The 25,144-nt window shown below is 41.6% G+C and overlaps 1 protein-coding gene and 2 long non-coding RNA genes across 14 annotated transcripts in view; 1 reads left to right on the top strand and 2 right to left on the bottom strand.

Annotated features, from left to right (window-relative positions):
• LOC309639081 overlaps positions 1 to 25,144 on the bottom strand; it is a 224,141-nt gene that overhangs the window by 51,459 nt on the left and 147,538 nt on the right. The gene's annotated exons all lie outside the window — the stretch shown is intronic.
• Positions 1 to 25,144, top strand: part of CEP192 (centrosomal protein 192) — a 106,816-nt gene that overhangs the window by 34,054 nt on the left and 47,618 nt on the right. For 9 of the 12 annotated variants that reach the window (XM_082415838.1, XM_082415839.1, XM_082415840.1 and 6 more), the window contains 14 exons: positions 1,322 to 1,448; positions 2,053 to 2,171; positions 8,748 to 9,576; positions 9,666 to 9,792; positions 16,028 to 16,199; positions 17,235 to 18,111; positions 19,065 to 19,213; positions 20,644 to 20,874; positions 22,198 to 22,323; positions 22,516 to 22,659; positions 22,762 to 22,825; positions 23,247 to 23,386; positions 23,486 to 23,578; positions 24,131 to 24,249. In XM_082415838.1, coding sequence (XP_082271964.1) covers positions 1,322 to 1,448; positions 2,053 to 2,171; positions 8,748 to 9,576; positions 9,666 to 9,792; positions 16,028 to 16,199; positions 17,235 to 18,111; positions 19,065 to 19,213; positions 20,644 to 20,874; positions 22,198 to 22,323; positions 22,516 to 22,659; positions 22,762 to 22,825; positions 23,247 to 23,386; positions 23,486 to 23,578; positions 24,131 to 24,249 — 3,317 coding nt within the window. The remainder of the gene's footprint in view (positions 1 to 1,321; positions 1,449 to 2,052; positions 2,172 to 8,747; positions 9,577 to 9,665; positions 9,793 to 16,027; positions 16,200 to 17,234; positions 18,112 to 19,064; positions 19,214 to 20,643; positions 20,875 to 22,197; positions 22,324 to 22,515; positions 22,660 to 22,761; positions 22,826 to 23,246; positions 23,387 to 23,485; positions 23,579 to 24,130; positions 24,250 to 25,144) is intronic. The other 3 variants (XM_082415836.1, XM_082415837.1, XM_082415845.1) reach the window with 3 other exon arrangements.
• On the bottom strand, positions 3,191 to 8,740 carry LOC309639080. Its single transcript, XR_014251454.1, has 2 exons — positions 6,945 to 8,740; positions 3,191 to 6,613 (listed from the first exon to the last, which is right to left on the bottom strand). It is a non-coding gene; the product is annotated as an uncharacterized lncRNA (long non-coding RNA).

Raw genomic sequence — 25,144 nt, forward strand, 5'->3', positions numbered from 1 at the left:
GAGGAGAAGCAGGCAGAGGTTTAGCACGTGGAGGAGATGCCATGAAGGCCGAGGCCTGGGATGGCAGTATGGAAACAGAAAAGTTCTAGGGTTCAGGATTTCCTCTGGAGGTAGAGTCGAAGGACCTGTTGGTGAATTCCATGTAGGGACATAGTGCTGTCGGAGGGAGTGTGTATTAAAATAGGATTTCACTAAGAGTATAATTTTAAGCAGCTAGGGTGTTAGAAATTGACTTACAGGAAAATTTGAAACTGAACTGTGGGTCCTGTCTATGCAGTGAATTAAAAAATGAGAGTAAATACTTAGGCAGATTTTTCTGCCTGGATGAATTGGTTTTGACATTATAAGAGAAGTCGAAGCATAACTGAATTCCTTTCTGAACAGCTGGACAAAACACCACACACTGGAAAGATGGATCTGTCATTTTGTATTAGTTATGAAATGTTACTTGGTTCAGGCAGATGGATCAAGGGAGGAAATCCTCGAGTGAAGATTGATTGAAAATTGATTGCATTAGCGAATTTGCTTTTCAGGTCTATCCTGAGAGCTCTGGAAGGAAGCCAGGTGGGAATTCCCTGCCCTTGAGCAAGGTCCTTGAATGTGACCTTCTGAACGCTCATCTAGGGCAGTAGGAATGTATCTCATCTTAATACAGATTTTCAAGGACATATTTATTGTGTAAAATAAAATACCCTTGTAAGTACTGTAAGTTCCAGTAAGGCAGGAAGTTTTATATCTTTTTTCTCACTGACTTGTCACTGATGATTATTACCAGTGCCTGACACATAGCAGGTGCTCAGTAACAATTACTGGAGGAACAAAGTGTCATTTCTGGGTTGCTTTAATTTGGATTTCTTAGTAAGCACAAATTATTTGACAATATTCGTTCTGATGATTAAAGATAGCTAGCAGTAAGGAAATAAAAGGTCCTGTCTGGACTTGTAAAGTTCATTTCTAGTAATTTATGTTAATTTTTTTGGTTTTTTTTTTGTTTTTGGCTGCGTTGGGTCTTGATGCGGCATGCGGGCTTCTCTCTAGTTGCGGCATGTGGGCTCAGTAGTTGTGCTGCAGGGTCTTAGTTGCCCTGTGGCATGTGAGATCTTAGTTCCCTGACCAGGGATCGAACCCGTGTCCCCTGCATTGGAAGGTGGACTCTTAACCACTGGACCACCAGGGAAGTCCCAACTTACGTTTAAATGGAAAAATCAGAATCATTTTGTTGAAATAATTTTAGCTAGGTTACCACTATTAGGATAAAATAGTCTAGAATTTCTCAAAGCAGTTGCAAATTAAGGAAATAATTGGCATGTTTATTTTGTAGCCATCATTTGGTTATTTTATTAGATCACCAGAGAAGAGAGAACCTATTGCTCTAATAAGAAAATCAGATGTATCAAGAAGTAATTTGGAAAAAGAAATGGCTCATCTTAACCATGGTCTATTTTCAGGTAATGGATTAAATGAAATTTTTTTTTTAACCTGTAAGTGGTTGTGTGATCATGTTCTTTATGCGGAAGAAAGTAATGTATATACCACTTTGAATTTTTTGAGTATTAGTTACAGATTTGATTTTTATATAACTTCACATTGCCTTTTCAATCTAAAGTAGAAACAAGTCAGCCAAAATTCACCTAAATCCTTTTGTAAAAACAAAAGTAAATGAAATATAATCTGTTCAAGTGGTTGGGTTAACTTTGGCCTACTGAACTACTGAATTAATGAATTATAGCTACTATATTTATTATTTAGGTGGACTTTTAAAGAGGAGTTTTCAGATTTGGACTGTGATAGTATAAATATGATAACTATCTGTGATGAATATTTAAAATCAGACTTTCTTGGTTAACATGACAATTATCAAGCAGCTACTTTTTGCTAGTATAATGCCTCGTGCATTGTATCATGAAATTGTATAAAATGTGCTTTAGTCCTTAAAGAGCCTATATTCCAGTGGGGGATGGGGGGGTTGGGATATTTAGTGGTCCTTATCCCACGGATTGTTTCTGTGAGATAGTGTATAGATGTAAGTTGAATATTACATGTTTTCTACAGGAGATTTAAAGGCACAGCTAAGTGAAGGATCAGTTACACTTCAGGCTGAAGAACTGGAGAGTATTTCACAAGTGGATGAAAATGATGTGACATTAACTGCCAATAAAGGGAAAACAGAGGTATTTTAAGCCTTTCATGAAGGAAAGCTAAAACCTCGCTGTCATAATTCTCATACAAGATCGAGATAAAGTCACGTAAAAAATGCATAACATTTTTCTTACTCAATTTTATTACAAGTATCCTTTAAATATTATCAGCATACAATAAATGTACGAAGAGTTTATAAAACAAACTTACAGTCAGTGAGTTATCACAGCTTATACACCCATGTACACCCCAGGTCAGGAAAGAGAGCGTTGCCCACAGCCCAGGAGCCATTTTTTTGTTCCTCCTGAACACTAGTTCCTCCTGTCTGACCTATGACACTGTAACAGTTTCACCCGTTTGTGAAGTTTATATACAAGAAATCATGTAGTAGCATATATATATATATTTTTTATATAAATTTATTTTATTTGTTTATTTTTGGCTGCGTTGGGTCTTTGTTGCTGCGTGCGGGCTTTTCTCTAGCTGCGGCGAGCAGGGGCTACTGTTCGTTGCGGTGAGCGGGGGCTACTCTTTGTTGCGGTGCGTGGGCTTCTCATTGCATTGCGGTGGCTTCTCTTGTTGTGGAGCACAGGTTCTAGGCGCGCGGGCTTCAGTAGTTGTGGCTCGTGGGCTCTAGAGCGCAGGCTCAGTAGTTGTGGCGCACAGGCTTAGTTGCTCCATGGCATGTGGGATCTTCCCAGACCAGGGATTGAACCTGTGTCCCCTGCATTGGCAGGTGGATTCTTAACCACTGTGCCACCAGGGAAGTCCCAGTAGCATATATTTTTCTTCGTTTTTTTTCCACTTACGTTTGCAAGATGCAACTGTGATAAGTATAATAGCTAATTTTCATTGCTGTGTAGTATTCTATTATGAATATTCTGTCGTTGATATATTCACCCTAATGTTGATGGATATTTGGGATCTGTCTTATGTCAATATGACACTGTTAAAATAGTGTAGTTTTATAGTAGGTCTTGATATCTAGTAGAATAAGTCTTCCCCTCTTATTTTTCTTTAAAAGTATCTTGGCTGTTCTTGTTCCTTTACATTCACATATATATTTTAAAGTCAGATTGTCATCTTTCACAACCAGCTAGCAACCCTGCTGAGCTTTAAGTTGGGATTGTGTTTAATCTATAGAACGGTGAAATTGACATCTTTATAATATTGAATCTTCTAATCCATGAAGATTACATGTCGCTCCATTTAGGTTCTAATTTCTCTCTGTATTTTATGGGGCTTTTTTGTGCAGAGATTTTAACACATCATTTGTTAGATTTCTTTCTGAATTGTTTGAAATGGTATTTTAATATTATCTTTCTGAACTTAATTTTCCCTTTGTTGTGGCCAAACAGAAATACATGTTTTTTAATATACTCACCTTATATCCAGCAAGTGTGCTAAATTCATTTTTATTTATGGATTCTTTGGATTTTTCTGTATATGCACTTATATTATCTGAGAATAACAACAGTTCCTTTCTAATTTTTATACCTTCATTTCTTTGTCTAGCCTTACTTGACTGCATCTTAGAACAGTGAATAGAAGTGGTAATGTTGGGTTTCCCTGACTCAGAGGGAAAACTTTTGAGTAGTATTTTGTCTTTAAATTTGATGGATGCTCTAGGTTTTTATTTATCATCAGATTTTTTAAATTCCCTTCTAATTTTTGTTTGCTAGTTTTATTTTAATTTGTAAAGAGGTTGAATTTTGTCCAGTGCTGTTTTGCATCTGTCTAGGTGAACATGAGTTCTCTCTTCTTTTGGTGATGTGGTGAGTTACATTACATGGTTTTGAATATTAAAGCTGCTCTTCTCCACTTGGGTCATGATACATTATCGTTTTTATAGATGGTTGGATTCAGTTTGATAATAATTTATTTATAATTTTGCATATGTGTTCACAAGTGGGTTGATGCTTTTTCTTATAATGTCCTTGTTTGGTTTTGGTACCAAGGTTTTGCCGGTTTCATTTTTTTTTTTTTTTTTAATTTTTCAAATTTTATTATAATTATTTCTTTTCTATGAGTGGCAATATTTTTTTTTTTTACTTTTGAAAAGCCAATTTACTTTGCATATTACTGACTAGAAGGGCTACTTTTTTAAAAAAAAGTAAAATAAATTTTCATTGAGGTGAAATTCACATAATATTAAATTAACCATTTTAAAGTGAACAATCCAGTGATATATAGGACGTTTACAGTGTTGTGCAATCACCACCTCTACCCAGTTCCAAAATATTTTCATGACCCCAAGAGGAAAGCCTATACCCATTAAGAAATTGCCCCTTCATAGCCCCATTTTCTACCCCCTGGCAACCACCAATCTGCATTTGTCCCCATGGGTTTATTTCTTTGGGATATTTTATATAAATAAAATCATATGTTACCTTTTGCATCTGGCTTCTTTCACGTAACATAATATTTTTAACATATGTCCATGGTGAAGCACATTATCAGTACTTCATTCCTTTCTCTGGACGAATAATATTCTGTTGTGTGTATATACCACCATTTGTTTATCCATTTATCCAGTGATGGCCATTGATCTCATTTTTCTTATTTTCTGGAAGTTTTTTGTCAGACATACTAATTTTTTTAAATTAATTAATTATTTTTGGCTGTGTTGGGTCTTCGTTGTTGCGTGCTGGCTTTCTCTGGTTGCGTCGAGCAGGGACTACTCTTCGTTGCGGTGCGCAGGCTTCTCCTTGTGGTGACTTCTCTTGTTGCAGAGCACGGGCTCTAAGCGTGCGGGCTTCAGTAGTTGTGACACGTGGGCTCCAGTAGTTGTGGCTCGCGGGCTCTAGAGCACGGGCTCTAGAGTGCAGGCTCAGTAGTTGTGGCTCACGGGCCTAGTTGCTCCGCGGCATGTGGGATCTTCCCAGACCAGGGCTCGAACCCGTGTCCCCTGCATTGGCAGGCAGATTCTCAACCACTACACCACCAGGGAAGCCCCTCTAACTTCTTGAAATGAATGCTTAGCTTAATTTTTCTGCCTTTTTGCTTTGCTTACATAAGCATCTGATGGAATAAATTTCCTTTTTTTTGGCCACGCCACACGGTTTGCAGGATGTTCCCTGACCAGGGATTGAACCCGGGCCACAGCAGTGAAAGCTCCAAATCCTAACCAGTAGACCACCAGGGAACTCCTAAATGTCCTTGAAAGCAGGGATTTTGTGGCATCCCCTACTTCCTTTCTTCATCTCATATGTTTTGATGTCATATTTTCGTTATTCTGTTCATTGTATTTTCTAATTTCTCTGGCCCATCAGTTTTTGGAAGTGTATTGCTTAGTTTCCAAACATTTGGGGATTTTCCACATTTTAAAATATTGATTCTAGGCAGTTGTACTGTAGTCAGAATTTTTGGTTTTAGTCCTTTGAAATTTGTTGAGACATGATATATGGCTCAGCATTTGTTCAGTTTTTGAAAATGTTTTCTCTGCACGTGAGAGGAATGCCTATCATGTAACTGTATGTCATTTAGGTGAAATTTATTAAATCATGATGATTAAACTGTATTTTTAAATTGTTGTGCTTGTTCTTTCAGTTACTTAGGTATTAAAATCTCGTACTGATTGTGGATTTGTCTGTTGTTTATTATAGTCTGCCAGTATTTGCTTTAAAATTTTTGAGGCTGTATTTTTCAAGGTACAAGCGTATTAGAATTCTTCTCTCCTGGTGAATCAAACCTTTTATCATTGTGCGTGACTGCGTTTGTCTGTAGTGGTGCTTTATGCACCGCTTTATGTTAAGTCTAGTCTGATATTAACATAATTAATACCAGTTTTCTTTTAGTTAGTGTTTGCATGTTATATCTGTTTCTGTTATTTTACTTTTAACCTTTCTATAGCCTTGTATTGAATATTTTAGCTGTTTCTCTTATTAAAACATAGCGTTGGATTTTATTTTTCAATTTCTCATGATCCTTCTTTCCACTTATATTTACTGGAGCTACCAATATATGGGGATTTAAATCTGCTCTCTTTATGCACTCTATTTCACCTAGACATTGCTATTTTTCTTTTTTGTATTCTTTTGGATTGCTGAAGTATTTTATATTCCAGTTTTCTTCCTCTATTAATTTGGTAATTATATGTTTTCCTATTATTTTGGTTACCCAAGAAATTATAACCTGTCTCCTTCATTTACTAATGTTTAATAAAAATAGGGTTTTTTTGGTTTTCTTTACCTCTTCCTTAACATTACAAGGACCGTAAAACATTCAGTTTACTTCACTCTAGTCTTATAAGCGCCTATTGTTTTATATTTTAATTCTCTATTTAAACACCATAAGACATTATGATGATGTTGATGGTGATTACTGTTATTACATACAACCAATATGTATCTCTGACCTTCCATTTAAGATTAGTTTTCTTTTGCTTGAAGAATACCCTTACAATTTCGTTTTGTAAGAGGCTACTGGTAATGAATCCTCCGCTTTTGTCAGTCTGAAAATATCTTTATTTCACCTTTATTTATTTATTTATTTATTTAAAATTTAGTTGGCACCTTTTTTTTTTTTAATATAAATTTATTTATTTATTTATTTATTTTTGGCTGTGTTGGGTCTTCGCCTCTGCGCGAGGGCTTTCTCCAGTTGTGGCGAGCGGGGGCCACTCCTCACCGCCGCGGCCTCTCTTGTTGCAGGGCACAGGCTGCAGACGCGCAGGCTAAGTAGTTGTGGCTCACGGGCCTAGTTGTTCCGCGGCATGTGGGATCCTCCCAGACCAAGGCTCGAACCCGTGTCCCCTGCATTGGCAGGCAGACTCTCAACCACTGCGCCACCAGGGAAGCCCTCACCTTTATTTTTGAAGCATATTTTATTTGGTGTATGTTCATTAACGAGTATGTTAGACTTTCTCAGTATCTTTTGTGTTTTCTGTTCTGTTGTGTTTTTTGTTTCTCTTTCATTCTGGATATTTTTTTCAGACTTCTCTTCCAAGTCTGATTCTTTTTTCAGTTGTGTCCAATTTGTTGTTAAACCTGTCCATTGGATTCTTTTTTTTAAATTTATTTTTGGCTGCGTTGGGTCTTCATTGCTGCGCGCAGGCTTTCTCTAGTTGGTGGCAAGCGGGGGCTACTCTTTGTTGCAGTGCGTGGGCTTCTCATTACAGTGGCTCCTCTTGTTACGGAGCACGGGCTCTAGGCGTGTGGGCTTCAGTAGTCGTGGCTCAGGGGCTCTAGAGCGCAGGCTCAGTAGTTGTGGTGCATGGACTTTGTTGCTCCATGGCATGTGGGATCTTCCTGGACCAGGGCTCGAACCTGTGTCCCCTGCATTGGCAGGCAGATTCTTAACCACTGCACCACCAGGGAGGCCCCCTGTCCATTGGATTCTTAATTTTTTATTGTATTTTTTAATTACAGAATTTACATTTAGTTCTTTCTTGATAATTTCTAGTCTTCTGTTGAGTTCTCAGTGTTGTTTTTAATTTCTTAAATATGTTTTAGATTTTAGATTTAGATGTGTTTTAGACTCTGATAATCCATTGTCTGCATGCCCCACAGTTGTCTTTTTCTGTGATGTGGGCCACATTACCTTGGAACATTGTGTGTCATTCATTGATAGAGGAGTGGACTATTACAGGAAAAGTTGCTGAAATATTTGAGGCCATGGGAGATCTTCCAGACAGGATTTTTGGCTGCTTCTGAGCGAGGAATAGAAGCAGTCTCAGGTCGCTTTAATTCAGTTATTGGGATTGAGCTGATTGGAGCTGGGCCTCCGGTCCTCCTGAAGGCCACCTTTACTCCTAGAGAGTAGCCCTCTGTGGTCTTGTCCTAAAGCATGGATGTTTACCATGGTCACCACCTTCCCCTCATCACTGGCAGACTCTGAACCTGATTTTTGTACCGTTACTCCCATAAGAGCAGCTTTTCTTAGCTTCTTTTTAAAATATTATTATTTTTTAAAAAAATTTCTTAGCTTTTTAAGCTTCCTGATATCTTAGCAGTAGCCTCTTCCTGAAGCAGCTCCCCTGGGGCAGAGCATTCCCAGGACTGGGCTCACCTCTCTGGGATTCTATCTTCTCTTGGATTTTGGCCCCATAGTTTTTTATTCCTTTTTTGGCTCTCCAGCACCTTCTAAGAGATGTTTTCAGATATGCTGTCTAATGGCTCTCAGCAAGAGTTGGTTTGCATCACTTAGTCTGCTATTACTAGAGGCAGAAGTCTTAATTTGCATTTTTAAAATATTGCTTTGCTGTTGGTTCCATTTCATTATTTTACCCATGGTTTCTATTTATGTCTTGCTTATAAATAATTCTAACAATTGAATGAAATTACCAAGAATCATAATTGCAGTCACTGTGGCTCAATGGCTTCTCAATTTCAGTATTTTAATTTTTTGGTTTTAAATTATTTTCTGATTCAGTTTTAGCATTTCTTTAACTCCTGAAGGGTTTTTTTTTGAACAACTGATGATCCGATTTTGTAAGTGACCGAGTACTCTACAAATCAAGTTGATAGCAGCTGTCTTTTTTCATTAGGAGGTTTAACTGGTATACCATTAATTTCTTGCTGCTGTCAGATCTTATGTAGCACTTACAGATAAAGATTAAACTAATATGTGCTTGTCCATGGAGTTGATGTGAACTTTCTCATTTCTAGGACACTTTCCTCATCAACAGCAAACCCCAGAGACGCACAGGCGAACTGCCTAGCAGTGGTGATTCTGTGCTGAGGATAAGCACCATTGCTTCCGCCATCGCAGATGCATCAGTGAACACTGACCCCTCCCAGCTTGCCGCCATGATCAAGGCACTTTCAAATAAAACCCGAGAGAAGACTTCTCAGGACGACGGTAAACAAAAGCACTGTTCGGCTGTGTCTCATTTCTTACCTAATGAGCTGGAAAAAAGTAATGGATCCAGCGCATTTGATATGGAAAAATACCTTAAAAAAACAGAAATTAGTAGATATGAAAGTGGATTGGACAACTTTTCAAGAGCTGGTGTGTCTGATATTTGGGATTTATCTTTGTCCAAAGAACGGATTACACATGACATCCATGCAGTGGACCTGGGTGCTACTAGCATAAGTGTAAGGGAGCCAGAAGAAGACACAGCAGCTGGTTTTTATGGTGAAAGTGGAGAGAGCGTGGACCAGGCATCACTGAGAACGATAAACTCTTCAAATTCAGTTCTTACAAATACGGGAGAGAGACAGGGTGCAGGGGTTGATGTGAAGACACATTCCATTGACCATAAATTACCAGATTCTGGTGACGGTGAAAAAGCTGCCTCCGTATCCATTCCAGCCCTTGATAGCTCATTAGTCAGGAACCCCAGGGTAGCATCCCTCTGGCTGTCAGAAGAGCATGAAGACACACAGAATAGTAGAGAATATCAGAGGCAAAATGAGTATGTTAGTGAGACAAGTAACAGTGAAAAGCATGTGACTTTTGAAAACCATTCCATAATCTCACCTAAAAGTGTTGGTAAGTGTCAGAGTAATTGGTCACATTCAAAAAATTACACAGAGTGTTTTTTTTTTCTGTTCTCATTGGAAAATACACCTTTCTGGTAGATTTGAAAAATCCCTCTCCTGAGTGTGGTGGACATGGCTCGGAGGACGACCAGGATAGCTTCAGACCTTCCACTTCTCCACTGAGTCATTCTTCTCCTAGTGAGATTTCTGGAAATAGTTTATCAGGGTAGGTGCTTAACCTTTCTTTTTTTTTTTTTTTTTAAGTAATAAAGTACATGCTCGGTGTAGGAAAATTGGAACAGTGTAAAGAAAATTAGTCACCTATAGCTTCATCTCTCAGAGGTAACTGTTATAAATATTTTGTGAATTTCTTTCAAGACATTTTTCTTTGCAAATTTTCATACCCTGCTTTTTTCACTTATTAAAATAATTCCTGCATTTAAAAGAAAGTTAATGTTATAGACTGCATAATGAATCTGTCACAGTTTATTTGGTGCTTCTGGTGGATACTGGTGATACTTACTATATTTTACCTTTTTTTTTTTTTTTTTGCCATTTTAATGACACTGAGATGAACAACTTTGCTCATAAAATTTTTTCTGTGTTTTAACTGATTTCCTCAGAAGTGAAATGACCAAGTCAGGGATAAGAATATTTTCAGGCTCTCTGGATTAGCAAACTGTTTTCTAAAAGAGTCTTAAAGACTTGCACTCTTACCATCTGTGTTTGTTGAAGGTGTGCATTCTACTGTTTTCTTATCAGCGTTTTAAATAACTTTTAATTTTGGATTTTTTTTTTATCTTACTGTATTAATTTGTGTTCTTAATACTAATGAGATTGATAAGTGCTTTTTCAAAGGTTAGGATAAGAATCCTAACATTTTACATGTTTTAACACAACCTGTAGGGTAACTTAAGCTTCAAGTTATAAGACCTTTTTAATTTTTCAAAAATGCCTTAAGTCAACATTGTTTCAAAAGTTTACACATATACAAGTATATGTGTGTGTCCATAGAACTTTGAACAGTGTGAATGTAATGTTTTATCAGATGTGTCTGTATATTTGTGTATAAATGTGCACGTGTGTGTGTTGCCCTCCATTAAGCTCTTTGTCTGCCTCGTTCTCCAGTCCTCTCACCAGGAGCTGCTGTTGCTGGTTTCTTAGGTTTCCTTCTGGTCTTTGTGCACATACACAGATATGAGTGTATATTCTTATTTTCATCCCTCTTTATAGTCAATAGAGGGTCCTTTACACACTTCTTATGTTTTGCTACACAAGGTTACTTATCCCAGCCTTATCTGTATTACAGTCACTTTGCACGCATGCAGATGTATTACAGGATAAATTCTTGGAAATGAGATTGTTAGGTCAAAGAGTATATGCATTCACGTTCCTATTTAAGTTAGTACAACCCCTCTGTAGAGGTTGTGTTAGTTTAATTTTCCACCAACAATTTAGGAAAGAGCTTGTTTCCCACAACCTCACCAACAGAATGTTTATCCAACTTTTTGTTGACAGTCTGATAGGTGAAAAAAAACTATATCAGTATAACTTTAAATCATGAGTGATGATGAGCATCTTTTCCTTTATATTTCCTTTTATATCATATATCTATTCATGTTTGTTGCCCATTTTTCTCATGGACTGTTAGTCTTTTTTGTCTCCATTTGTCGGAGCCCTTGACATATTAGGGAGAGTGGGTAGCCCTTTGTTCGTGACATGAGTTATACAGTTCCTAGTCTTTAGAAGGTTTTTTTCCTTTCTTGTATTTTTTGCTCTCCCAGATACTTAGCTCTAGCTTACCCACACCATTTCTGATGAATATGCAAAATCCAGGAGCAGCTTGGGAAACACATAATAGGTAACTTGGATATCAAATATAATTTCAATTTGTTTCAAAATATTGAACATTTATGATAATTCTACTGCTTAGGTAAAATTTTCTGCTTATTAAAATCTTTCCATAGAGAAACATATAAAAAGATCTTTTATAAAGCCATAAAAGAAAAAATCCATAGATTTAATAAAATAAACTTTCTGTATGGCAACAATTTTTGCCTCAGAATTGACTTGATCTTTTTGTAAGCTTTATGCCAAAGATGCTTTCAAGTCTAATAAGATCTTTCAAGTCTAGTAACCTCGTTAGGCTATGTCTCTATGTTGACTTCATGGCCACCTTGCCCTGTCACACAGCACCCTTTCAGTATGTGGAGTCAAGCATTCTTTTATTTAGGAAAGATTTTTTTTAAAATTACTTATTAAGATATTGGTCTTGACCCTAGGAACTTTAGTCTTGCAAATGTGGGCTCTGCATTTATTTTCTTTGTAATCCTTTCTTTAAGAACTTATTTTAGGGCTTCCCTGGTGGCGCAGTGGTTGAGAGTCTGCCTGCCAATGCAGGGGACACGGGTTCGAGCCCTGGTCTGGGAAGATCCCACATGCCGCGGAGCAACTGGGCCCGTGGGCCACAGTTACTGAGCCTGCGCGTCTGGAGCCTGTGCTCCGCAACAAGAGAGGCTGCGATAGTGAGAGGCTCGCGCACTGCGATGAAGAGTGGCCCCCGCTTGCCACAACTAGAGAAAGCCCTCGCACAGAAACAAAGACACAACACAGCCATAAATAAATAAATAAATTAATTAATTAAAAAAAAGAAAGAACTTATTTTAGAATAGAATAATAGTAGATCCACGGGAAGTTGCAAAGATAGTATAGAAAGACCCCACGTCCCTCCCCAGCTCCCCCAGATGCTTCACAGAATCACCACTTGTGCAATCACTTGTCCTGGGCACGGCGAGTGGTGAGTATTGTGTCATTTTATCACAGGTGTGAATGTGTGTAACCACCTCCACAATCGGAGACACAGAACTTTTCCATCACCACAGTGACCTGCCTCTTTCTAACTTTTTCATTTTGTTTGCATTTCACATTTCTGATTTCTAGATTCCTTATAGTATTTTCTTTTTTGTTTCTTAACCCCCATGTACTTTCCAATTTCATCTTGTTTTCTATGATCTTGACATTTTAAAAAATTGTATATGAAGGTGTTTAATAACAACTGTAAGTGCTCTATAAAGACATATTGTTATGATTCTTTTTCCTTCACCTGCCCTTTACTGCATGATCAGAGACAGAATGCTGGGCTGGATGGTCTCAGTTTTGGACCCACCTGTTTTTTCTTTTGCTCCTAAGAAAATACACTTATTCATTAAGTGTAGGAAACATATCTTAGGGAGATACTGAACTTTCTCATGAACTTGGTCAGATATTTTGAATGAGAGCATCACGTTGACCTTTCTAAAGTGACTGTTGGTGGGCTTCCTTCTCCCCACGGGTCAGCCTCCTGCACCCACACCCCCACCTCTCAGCCATGACCAGACTGCAGGCTTAGGGGGAAAGAAGCTGGACACCAGCAGGTTCTGAGGTTCGTTCTCCTGTCCCTTCTCCTGCTGCATGACAGGCGTTCCTGCCGAGGCCGAGCATCCAGCTCCATTTTATCTTCCTGCTTTCACTCATCTCCTTTTTTTCTCATCAGCTTAAATGAATATGCTGGCGTCTAGTGGCTGATTTTACTGTGCACAGTTCTCTCTTCCACTGAGGAGACTTTGTTTCCTGTTGCCCGTGACCCCCTCCTCCTCCTGCACCCAGCGGCTGGTACTCCCTCTCTGGGCATCCATGCCTGTTTTCTTTTTCCTCATCTTTGTGCTTTTTTTTTTTTTTTTTTGTCTGTTTAAATTTTTTTATTTTTATTTTTTATTTTCTGGCTGAGTTGGGTCTTCGTTGCGGCACACGGGATCTTTCGTTGTGCCATGCGGGCTCTTCGTTGCGGCGTGCGGGCTTCTCTCTAGTTGCAGGGGGCAGGTTTTCTCTCTAGTTGTCTCGCGCAGGCTCGCATGGGCTCTGTAGTTTGTGGCACATGGGCTGTCTGGTTGAGGCACACAGGCTCAATAGTTGTGGCGCGCAGGCTTAGTTGCCCTGAGGCATGTGAAATCTTGGTTCCCCGACCAGGGATCAAACCTGCGTCCCCTGCATTGGAAGGCAGATTCTTTACCACTGGACCACCAGGGAAGTCCCTCATCTTCGTGTCTTTATGTGTTTTCCCTGTGTTGCGGGGTAGCCGAGCTGTTCAAGTGTTTATCCTTGGCGTCACTGATTTTCTGTAGCATCAGCTATGCTTTCTTGGCTTCCAATGTGGACATTCATTTTGTATTCATTTCTTTTTATTGAAATCCTTGTTGTACTTTTTTATTGTGGTAAAATGAGTTTCATATTTTTATTCTTTTTTTCAGGTTTTTCCAGTTCATTAAGTTTTTAATTTAATTTTTAAAAATATTTATTTATTTATTTGATTCTGCCGGGTCTTAGTTGTGGCAGGCAGGCTCCTTAGTTGTGGCATGCGAACTCTTAGTTGCAGCGTGTGTGATGTAGTTCCCTGACCAGGGATCGAACCTGGGCCCCCTGCATTGGGAGTGTGGAGTCTTAACGACTGCACCACCAGGGAAGTCCCATATTCATTAAGTTTCTTAATATTCATGGTGAAATGTTGGTCAGAATGTTGATCTGTTGAGTGGCCACATCTTTCTGGTGAGAGCCCTTTATCTGCTGAGTTTGCTGCTCACCAGTTTTCCTGCTGGCTGGTCTTCCAGCGTCCAGCCAGCTTCCAGCAGGTCTGTAGTGCTGATTTAGAGCTTCTAATTCCAGAACTGCCTTGAGGTTCTGAGTGGCTGGCACCTTGGCAGTTTATGGCTTCCTTTGGAGTCTGACATCCGGACTGAAATTTCTCTTCTTTTGTTTCTGTGTGTTCTTACAGTTCACTTCTCATTGCTTGAAGTAACACAACGTAAATGCATTTGTTCATTTCGACCAAAGGAGCTAGACTCAGCACGTACCCCAGTACCCAGAACTCTTTTCCTGCTGCCCCATGGTGTCTGTGTGAGTATGTGTGTGCATGTGTGTGTGCGCATGTGCATACAGAACCCACGCAGGTGCATGTTATTCAGTGACTAAAGAGGGCCTGAAGCAATTTGGTTAATATTTTGTCTCCATTGGTTAGAGATTCACTAACTAGTATTGTGTCAGGGCTGTCTTAATTTGGTCCTTTTAAAAATCCAGAATTCAAAATAGGATTTTTTCTCTGTGTCCGTTGGCCACCTGAGTATTCTGAACTTTGTGCACAAAAATAAGGGGCTTCCTTAGTGGTGCAGTGGTTGAGAATCTGCCTGCCAATGCAGGGGACACGGGTTCGAGCCCTGGTCTGGGAAGATCCCACATGCCACGGAGCAACTAGGCCCGTGAGCCACAACTACTGACCCTGCGTGTCTGGAGCCTGTGCTCTGCAACAAGAGAGGCCGCGATAGAGGCCCGCACACCGCGATGAAGAGTGGCCCCCGCTTGCCGCAACTAGAGAAAGCCCTCGCACAGAAACGAAGACCCAACACAGCCATAAATAAATAAATAAAGGAGTTCCTTTAAAAAAAAAAAAAATGATGAGTAAAATTCAGTCAGATTAAGGGCTGACTTGAAACTAAATGGCAGAGTATTCAGGGGGTGCGGCAGCTGTTTCCAGAGGCGGCTGTGACGGTGTTTCCCACCCAGTGTGACTTTGCACTCTGCCTTGAGGGGCAGCTTGGCCCTCTCCTCTGTCGGGCTGGCCTGGCCCTGTGCTGGGGACTGACTGACAGAATGTGGCATATGTATTAAATAGATGCGGGAGCTTATTATTTATTGCTCTATAACTTTTTTTTTTTCACTTAATATATTCTGAACATCTTTCTGGGTCAATGATTAGTAGTCAACAGCATGATTTAAAACAGCTGCATAGTGTTTTATTGTGTGTCTGTGCCATAATTTCAATAGCCTCCTTTCTCCTACATGACGTTTAAGATTGCCTATTTTATCATTGATAGTGATATATGATGTATCCTTTTAGCGAATCTTTATAATTAGCGCTAATTTTTTTCTTAGGGATTAATCTCTAGACGTAGAACACCTGAGTCAAGGGGCTTTTGCTATGCATGCTTGATAGCTCAGCCGAGAGTTGCACCGCTCCTATTCCTGCCCGTGGTGTGGCTCTTCCTATCTCTTTGTTTTCATCTTTGCTCTTTTGAGGGCAGGAATTGGCGAGTGCTCTGCTCATTGCTCTATATCAGGTATTCAGTAAATTTTTGTTGAATGAATAGCTAACATTGTTATGTGACTGTATATGGAATTTATTAATGAAACTGCCACGACATTTTTCTTTTTCAGTAGCTTACCAGATACTTCATTCAGTAGGACTATGATTTACAGTTTTAGATAATTATGGATGAAAAGAATGAATGTAGGGTTGAGTTGTATATGGCAGATGGGACAGACGGTAGTGCAGGTTGACAGGGTTGTAGGCAAGCAGGAAGGGCTTTCTGCCAGTGTAGACAATGTTAAGTGAAGGGATGGACAAGTCCAGGCACAGGTGTTCTCTCTTCCAGGTGTGCCCTGGAGTCTTTCAATTCAGCAGCTCATCTGCAGAAGCACCCCTGTGAGAGGGAGTCATCCCAGCTGACATGTCCACAGGCCAGCATCAGCAGGCTGACTTACATGTCTGAACAAGAGAGCACCTGTCCCGCCACGGCCTCCGATCGTGGCCTTAAGGACCACCAGGTGGGAGCACTTTTGTTATTTCTTTACTCAGGCTTCTGGAGCTGAAGTCTTACTGATGTAGGACTCAGACTCGAGTTCAGGCCTAATTTCTGTTGCTCTTTTAACTTTAAAGTAAGTGTGTGTGTGTTTTGCTCGTGCTGGGTAGGCACTACAAGTACAAATATTTTAGCATCTGCCATCAAAAAGCTCTCAGTCTGGTGGAGGCTGTGCAAGACAAGCTGTGTAGTGAAATGCACTGTGAGAGATTCAGGAGGCGACTGATAATCTGACCAGGTGGCGAGTCCAGTGAAGCTTGGTGGGAGGACTGTCTGGAATCAGGCATGGGGGAGGCAGGGAATTGCAAAACACGCTGCATTTGAGGGCCCCCAAGAAGTTTGGAATGGCTTTGGTGAATCATGTACGTGGAGAGAGGAGGGGAGACCAGACCACGACATCGTGGATGTAACATTTGGGAGTTTGAAGGCTCTTAAGTAGGACACAGACCTGCTCTGTGTTGATGTTTTGAAAGCTCCTTGCAGTGGAGGAGGCACTGAGGGGTGAGGTTAGAATGAGGAGGATTTGACACCAGGCGGCAGGAGTTGTCAGGCGAGGGGCAGCAGAGGCTCAGGCCAGGGTCATGGCCATGGGGGTGGGAGGGAAGCAGAGAGATCTGAGAGATTTGTGTGGGAGAAGCTAGAATTTTACTACCTAGGTGTGTTTTGTGAACGTGACAGTGTTCAGTTTGTAATGAGCTGCATATGACTTGAGGGTGTGCAGTGCAGACCTCCTCCGCTAAGCTGTGCCTAAACCTACCCACTAAGTTACTAAACAAAACCACTCGTTTCTGGTCCTGTAAATTAGGAAGAACAATGAATGCAGATTTTCTAACTTTTAATCCTGCATTTCACAGCCACCGAAGTACTTTGTATAAGCCATCCTTTTTTCAGAGAGGTAACGTCATGTAGATCTCTATTCTTTGAGAGTATATCAGCATGGTTTGCATTTGTAATACTCACTTTATCTGTGGATAATTTCTAAACATTTTTTGTCACACAGAGTGATGTCACCAGTGCGTTGAGCACCACAATTATTCAGGCCAGTCCAGTTCCGTCTCAGGAGCGGGCTCCGGATAAGTTGCGAGAAAAAAGTCCATTTCAAAGTAGAGGAAAAGGAGCGTTACCGTATATTATCCAGAAGAACTTGGACACAGAAAAAGAAACTGAAACTACTTCTCAGAGTAGCGAACTTGAAGATGTAAAACCGAACTTTAGATCGAGAAGAGAGCTTTCCTCCAAAAGTGAAGATCTGTCAGAAACCACTGTGGCAGGTGTGACCTCAAATCCCAGTGAACTGGACCAGGTCAGCCTGGCTCTGCCAAGGGAGTTGGGCCTCGGCCAGTGGGCCCTGCCGGCCACGCCGCGCCTCCCCGTGTCCCGCCAGGGGCCTGTGCCCGACAGTGGACGCGTGACTCCTGTAGACACGTCTGCTGCCGACAGTGCGTTCATTGACCAGGGCCCTCCCCAGACCTCCTTCCCCAGCACCGAGGGCTGCGGCCCTGCTCCCTCAAGGCAGCACGTGCCCACCTCGGGCCCCGCGCTCTCAGCACGCCGTCCCCTCCCCATGGCTCCCTGTGCCCAGCCGAGCTCGGGAGCACTGCCTCGGTGCCAGGCCGGCGGTGCCACAGCCTGCGGGCTCCCGGGAAGCTGTCATCCTGCTGTCGTCACAGGAGAGCACGTCCAGAACTCTGTGGCCATGGGCCTTTGTCTAGGACAGAACATCAGCTCGGGGCTGATGGCTGCCTCTTCCCTTTGTAACCCGTATTCTAACGCCTTCAATCAGAGTCTTCTTAGTACAGCCAAACCTTTTACTGTGCAGTCTCTTGGTCCAAACTGTGGAATTGATCCATGGGATTCAGGAGTGATGTCAGGATTTGGTAAGATGCTTTCTCTCTGCTACTGCTTGTTTTTGGTTGCTGCTATTTAAAAACTGAATTTTCTCAATTGGGACCATAAAACTAGTTTGTTTCAAGGAGATACTGATTAGCCTGAATTTCTTGTAAACTTTTTTCTTTATCCTGAATTTGGAACACAGACCATAATGTATTTCTGTGCAAGGGTCCCTGAGTGGCCTTAGAAAAACATAAAAACTTAACGCAGGTAAAACTCCCACTGCCTTTGTCTTTCTGTTTCTCTCTTGTGCTCCAAACTTGGAATTCTGTTGTTGGTTCAACTAGGAAACATCTAGTATAGAATCACCCTCCTGAAGGAGGGAGTCTCCTGCCAGCTTTTAAGTCTTCAGGGGTGACTCGTGTGGGAGTGAGAGGCAGCACCCTTCCACTCCACCCGTAGTGGCTGAGCTGCCTGTGCTCGTGCTGATGGTCACTCTTGGGAGCAGAGTTCGGTCCTATGCTTTCCTGACACGGTGCTCATGGCCACTGCAGCACGATCAGTTTTGCCTTCTTTTTCTTCTGAAGGAAGTTCCACAGTGACCCCGTAAGAATGGTGAAAAGCTTGGTCATCATGTTAAAAATCAGTTAGAGCCTCCGTCATTTCTCATTAGGTTAGGCAGTGGCTTATATTTATAGGAGAAAAAGGGAAGAGATTACTGAGAGCAATAACATCTAAGAGTTGATTAGCTGTAAATTTTTTAGCTTGATCAGTTTTGATTGTTTTTCCTCATGGGCTGGTTGCCTCAGGAGAAAATTAGTGACCAGTCTCTGCTGAGGCATATGCAGCGTTGGGGACTCCTATTTAGATCTGGGGCACTTTATAAAACCATAGCTCTCGGTGTCAACAGGTAGTCTTCTGTAAAAAATTTCCATTTAACCAGTTGTGCTTTTGATGGGGTGTTGGGTATGCATTTTGACTCTGTTTTAACTCTACCCAGGGAAAGTAAGAGTGCCTGAGGAATTGAAGTTTCCTCATGCTTGCTGTATCGGCATCGCATCACAAACCTACCTTAGTGTCCTGAATCCCGCCGACCGCTGGCTGCAGGTCAGCATCGGGGTCCTCAGTGTTAGTGTCAACGGTGAAAAGGTGAGCTTTCTGTGTCTTTCTCCTCTGACTTAGTGATTGCAGTACGATTAATGCTGGAGCTCTCCTTTGCCTAGTATTAGTACTTCCTTTTATACCAGGGGGCATGTCCACCGCCATATACTTTGCACAGAATCGTTGGAATCATATCTTTTTCTTGGTTCCCCTTTTGTTGCAGTACTTCCAGTGAAAGTGAAATCTGAATATGTTTCTCAGATTTCATCAGGTGTTACTATTTATTTATTAACCATTATGTTTCATTGTTACTTGTTTATAAAATCATGTAAATGTGCTTTTTGTGCTGTCGGCTTAAACCACTGACTGGAGCTCCAAGTTTCTGGTCTCTATTTGTTGGTTTTGTTAAATGTGATTGAGTATAAGTTATTGTCGTTTATTTCAAAAGAAAAAAAAAAGAAACAAGTTACTCTTGGGACCTGTGCCTTCCTTTAGTAAGTTAATTTACCTGATCATGTTCTTACATGATCTTTTGAAATACCTGGAAACACAGTTTTAACATTAGAGCAGGGGTCTCTCGCATGATCAGTTACAGCTGCTGAGGTTCTAGACTCTAGATGCTGTGGGCCTTGGTGAGTAGGGAGAGTGGGAAACAACGTCAGCAGTTTCTTGGAGACAAACATTGGTGGACGGGTTTACTCTCCCCTCATACGTCCTAGTGATAACCTTGATTTACCTGATAAAATAAGACTGTCTTCTCTCCCTCTCCCTTTCCCCAGCTTTTCCCCTTTGAACCTGAGGGTAGAGGAAAGGCAGGTGGTTGGAGGAAAGGGTTGAGGGTGAAAGGTGGTGAGATTGGAGGCCTTTTTAGGAGCATGTAGGAAGTAATGATGTCTCTGGAAGTGGGAGTAGAAAAGAAGATCCCTGTTCACTGTGAGGAGGGAAGGATTGGAGTGAGTTAGAATCGTAGACTTGGAGGCCTGACAGTGAACCTTGGAGATCAGTCTAACCCCCAACATTACACAGCTGCAGAGACCAGGTCCCAGGTGATGTCCAGGGTGGGAGGCAGGTCCCGGGGTGATGTCCAAGGCTGGAGGTGCTGCCATTTTCAGCACCCTTTTCAAAAAAAGTGAAGGTAAAGATAACGTATCTTCAAAAGTCCTTATGGGAGTTCCTTCGTGGTCCAGTGGTTAGGACTTGGTGCTTTCACTACCGTGGTCCAGGTTCAGTCCCTGGTTGGGAACTAAGATCCCACAAGCTGTGTGGCATGGCCAAAAAAAAAAAAAAAGTCCTTAAAATTTTGACTAACTGTATTTTCCAGGTAATGAGTTACGAGGCCTGGGTATTTTTCAAGAGCTAACGTATCTAGATTTGGTAGTTTGAGTGACTATGAAAAGAGATCTTAAACTAGCTGGTTCTTCTTTCTGATTTTCACTGTGAAGTTATTTCTTAACGGACCATGTGGCTCTTTTTTTAAGGTGGATCTTTCAGCTTATCCTTGTTTAGTTTTCAAGAATAAAGTCATCATAAGACCTCATGCCACAGAAGAGATAAAAGTGCTCTTCATACCGTCTGATCCTGGGATTTTCCGATGTATATTCAGCATTGCTTCTTGGCCGTTTTCAGCTGACGCAGAGACAGTGGCACAGGCAGAAGCACTGGCGAGCAGGGTTGTCCTCACCGCCATTGCCGAGACCCCCGTGATCGAGGTGACTGTTTGTAAGCAGGTCTTTGTCATACCTGGCATTTTAATGAGGCTGTTCAACCTTAGAAGTAAAATTTGGGTAAAATGAATTTGTGGATGAATGTGCCAGAAAGTTATAATTGAGCTAAACATTGACTCTTAATATTTTCTTATTCCAAAATTTAAAATTATTTCTGGGAATTCCCTGGCGGTCCAATGGTTAGGACTCTGCGCTTACACTGCCGAGGGTGCGGGTTCAGTCCCTGGTCAGGGAACTAAGATCCTGCAAGCCGCACAACGAGGCCCAAAAAACCCCAAAAAACTTAAGATTATTTCTTTTGTTTTATATAAGCGCAGATATGCTCGCTAAGATGTTTGTAAGCAAAGTATAACGTTAAACCCTATTTTCCAGCTGGTTTCCGTCGTATAGTTTGATGTGCGTGGAGGAAAACACCTCATTCAGATTATCCTCTCTTTTCTGTACCTGAAGACTCTGCTCGCTGAAAAATTTCCTCTTGTACAGTTGCTCATTTTCTGGAAGTGAAAGAAATTGGGTCTAGCCAGGTTGGGGCAACAGAATGCTTGTGGGATTGCAGGCCTCTTTAGGAAACTGGCTGTCAGCCCTGGCTGCACATCGGAATAACTGGGGTTTGTTTTTTTTTTTTAATTTTAATTAATTAATTTATTTTTTGGCTGCATTGGGTCTTTGTTGCTATGCGCGGGCTTTCTCTAGTTGCGGTGAGCGGGGGCTACTCTTCGTTGCAGTGTGTGGGCTTCTCATTGTGATGGGTTCTCTTGTTGCGGAGCACAGGCTCTAGGCGTGCAGGATTCAGTAGTTGTGGCACATGGGCTTAGTTGCTCCGCGGCATGTGGGATCTTCCCAGACCAGGGCTCGAACCCATGTCCCCTGCATTGGCAGGCGGATTCTTAACCGCTGCGCCACCAGTGAAGTCCCTAGATATCATTGTAAACATTTTCAGTGTTGTCAGAGTTTGGACTAAATCCAAAAATGCCCGCATATGTTTTGGAGGGAATTGAGAAGTCGATAGTGTAACAGTAGAGGTAGTGGAAGGGAGGCTGTGTGTTTTGTAAAGTTGTCAGTTTGTCTTCTCACAGTAACAGCAGCTAAGCTATTGCTTTGTTCTGTAGTATATTTGGGTACGTGGACTACCTCAGAAAAAGAATTTACTTGTGTAGAAAATAGGAATTGTAAAATAGCCCCAGGAGTCTTAGGTAAGTTTACCTTTAATGTTGACTATTTGTGGCTGGAAAGGGCAATGATGTGAACATAAGCTGTGATATTTATTAATATATTGTTTTTATAAATCCCTTTTTCCCCATAATTTAGGTAGAAACAGAAAAGAAAGATGTTCTTGATTTTGGTGACTTGACTTATGGAAGCTGGAAAGCTCTGCCTTTAAAGCTGGTAAACAAGACGCACGCCAACATCCCAATTAGACTTATTATTAATGCTGTAAGTACTGTGCTCGGGGAGGAAGCCTTTACAGAGCACACTGACTTAGAGTTGTAGATGCAGCTAGTAGCATCCTTGGTTAACTTCTCTTAGGAAAGTAGATATTTTTGTTAAGGATCTGTGAACAAATTTAGCATCACCCCAACCTGACACCATTGGCTCTACTGAAGCGGCTTCTCCTGTTTCTGACAGAACGCCATAGCCTGGCGCTGCTTCACCTTTTCGAAGGAACCCATCCACGCAGCTCTGAAAGCTGTTCCTTATGCCCATGCGATTGCTCAGCTGGCCGCCCCCTCGGTGATCAACCATATGATGCCTGCCAGCGATGACGGACAGGTGAGCTGGGGGATTGAAGGACTGGTTTAGAATTAAGGAGGAAGTTAATTTTCCAAACTACTTTTCTTTCACTGTGTATGCAAAAAATTTTTTATTTTACAGGATCCAGAATTTCTGATAATTTGGGTTCTTTTCCATAGTCCAAAGAAACAGATGACTTCTTCAGGTATCATGTTTACATTTTATGGGATTTTCTTTACTCCGTAGCTAAATAAACTACAAAGTTGAGGCTTATTTCTCCTGTCAGTAAATTGTCAAGTATTTATTGTAATTTGTCAGATATTTTATGTTGTTTTAAAGCTGGGCAGAGAGCATGCTATTTTGGGTCAAACCCATCCAATTATGTATAACCCAAGCAAGTACCACTGAAAACGTTTTGGGGTCTTTTCTGTTGATTGATGTTATCTCATCTACCAATTAGATGTTTTCTTCCTTTTTCTCCTCCTCTCATTTCTGTTCCTCTCTGAGTTCTTTAAACAGTCATTTTAAGATTTTTTTGTGCCCCCTGATGGCATAATGTTGGACCATGTGTGGCATTTAGAATTAAATAACTCTGGTGTCTGAACTAAAAGAATGACCTTTTATAGAGATTCTAGACTCAGCAGAAGAATTCTTGGCAAGAGTTGATATAGAAGTTGATAGTCCAAACCCTACACCAGTCATTAAAAGTATCAGTCTTCGAGCAAGAACAGGAATAGCCAGGATACACGCTCCGAAAGACCTACAGGTACCCTAAACTCCTCACTTTGCTGTTACTTTATGTTCAGGTTGATTTCATTCCAAGTGTGACATTTTAAAAAAATGCCTGTTTTATCCCATCCTCTAGACTATGCACTTGTTTGCCAGCGTGGCTTCCTCAACAAGGCAGTACTTACCTTTGAAAAATGCTGGGAATATTGATGTCCACTTGGACATCAAGGTAAGAATTTGTGTCAGAGGCTGTAACTTATTTCCTCGGGCTGAGACTGTGAGTGTCTCCTTGGGTTCTGAAGGTTGCTGTGCTGCCGACCTTGTTCGAGGGCCGGGGGCATTGGCAGGGGTGGTCAGACAGAAGAATCTGAGCCCGGGCTTTCAGAGCTGGTGTTACACGAGCATAAAACAGATGATTAGGAAGTTCGGCTGGGATGTCTAATGTAATAGGTGCAAGAACCAAGCTCTAGATTAGTTCCTGAAGACCGAGTCATCCTGTGGCTGGGTGGAAGAGAGGGAGCCACATGTGTAGACATCATTTCTGAGTTGTGTGGCTGAGTGAGGGGGTGTTGGTGGCCAGGAATTAGGGATGGGGCAGGGGATAGTTTGTTATGGAAGAGAAGAAAGACGTATCCTTTCCAAGAAAGTAAGGTGGCGGGGCATTGTTGGGCAGGGAGGGGGTAAAATACCCAGTTGTGGTCAGTGAGGGAGACAAGGCACGTGAGTGTGTGAACGCTGTGTCTGCAGGTCAGTGTTGACTTATAATTATGTAAATACTTAGATCCCAGATCAAGGAAGTCACTTTTCAGTGGATCCAGAGAAACTATTCCTTAAACCTGGAGAAGAGCACGAAGTTATAGTTTCATTTTCTCCAAAGGATCCCAAAGCCTGTGAGGAAAGGTAATGTAGGACTGTTGATCATGGCGAATTTGTGCTTATTTAGGTGTGCTCTGGTCCACAGCCTGAGGGACAGAGTACACGCTTCACCTCGCCTATACAGCTCCGCTTCACCTCTTTTCTTTAGCCTCACATCTTTCTGCTTACTGAAAATCTCCTTTTAAACCAGCTAGCTGACTAGAAAGTAAGAAATCACTATTTTCAAGTATATTCTGACAAAAGTAAATAATAACACGTCAATCTTGATGTTTCTCACTAACTTCTTCTCTCTCACCAAGGAAATCATCAGTTGACCTTGCCAGTTGTTAAAGATACTTTTCTCCACCCCTTTTCCAGGCCAGTGACTTTTTGGCACCCAAATCATAAATGAATATCACTTTACAGTGGTCGGAGCACCCTTGTCACCAGCTTTTGAACTTGCTTGATAAATGTAGCTTAGCCTGCTGTCCTCAGACTCACGTGGCCCATCCCCTGCCTGGTTGCCGAGTCCCCTGCCTGGTTCCTGAGCCCCCGCCTGGTTCCCGAGCGCCTCAGTGTCCTCCGCCTGCTGGGCGCTGGCTGCTCAGATGCAAACACTTGTGCCGGGAGGACTCGCCCGCCCCTGCCCACTGGGGTAGAGCCCCCACCTAGGAGGCTTTCCTCATCCCTTCCCAGATCCCTCCCTGTCTCCCGTGGCCCATGCACTTCTCTCCCACTGTGCTTGTGGCGTGGGCCTGTGGCATGTACCCGTCTCCTTCTCTGTCTGTTTTCTCCTCTGGAATGTAAGCTGTGAGGGTGAGAATGCAGTGTAGCCTCAGCACCGACCAGCTCAGTCTCTTGGACGAAGGAAGCGCATAGGACGATAGTTGTTGAAAGAATTGAATTCTGAATATTGAACTTAGATGGTTTTCTTTGTTAG

Source organism: Balaenoptera physalus (assembly GCF_965194825.1).
Source record: "Balaenoptera physalus genome assembly, chromosome: 12".
Classification (NCBI taxonomy): domain Eukaryota; kingdom Metazoa; phylum Chordata; class Mammalia; order Artiodactyla; family Balaenopteridae; genus Balaenoptera; species Balaenoptera physalus.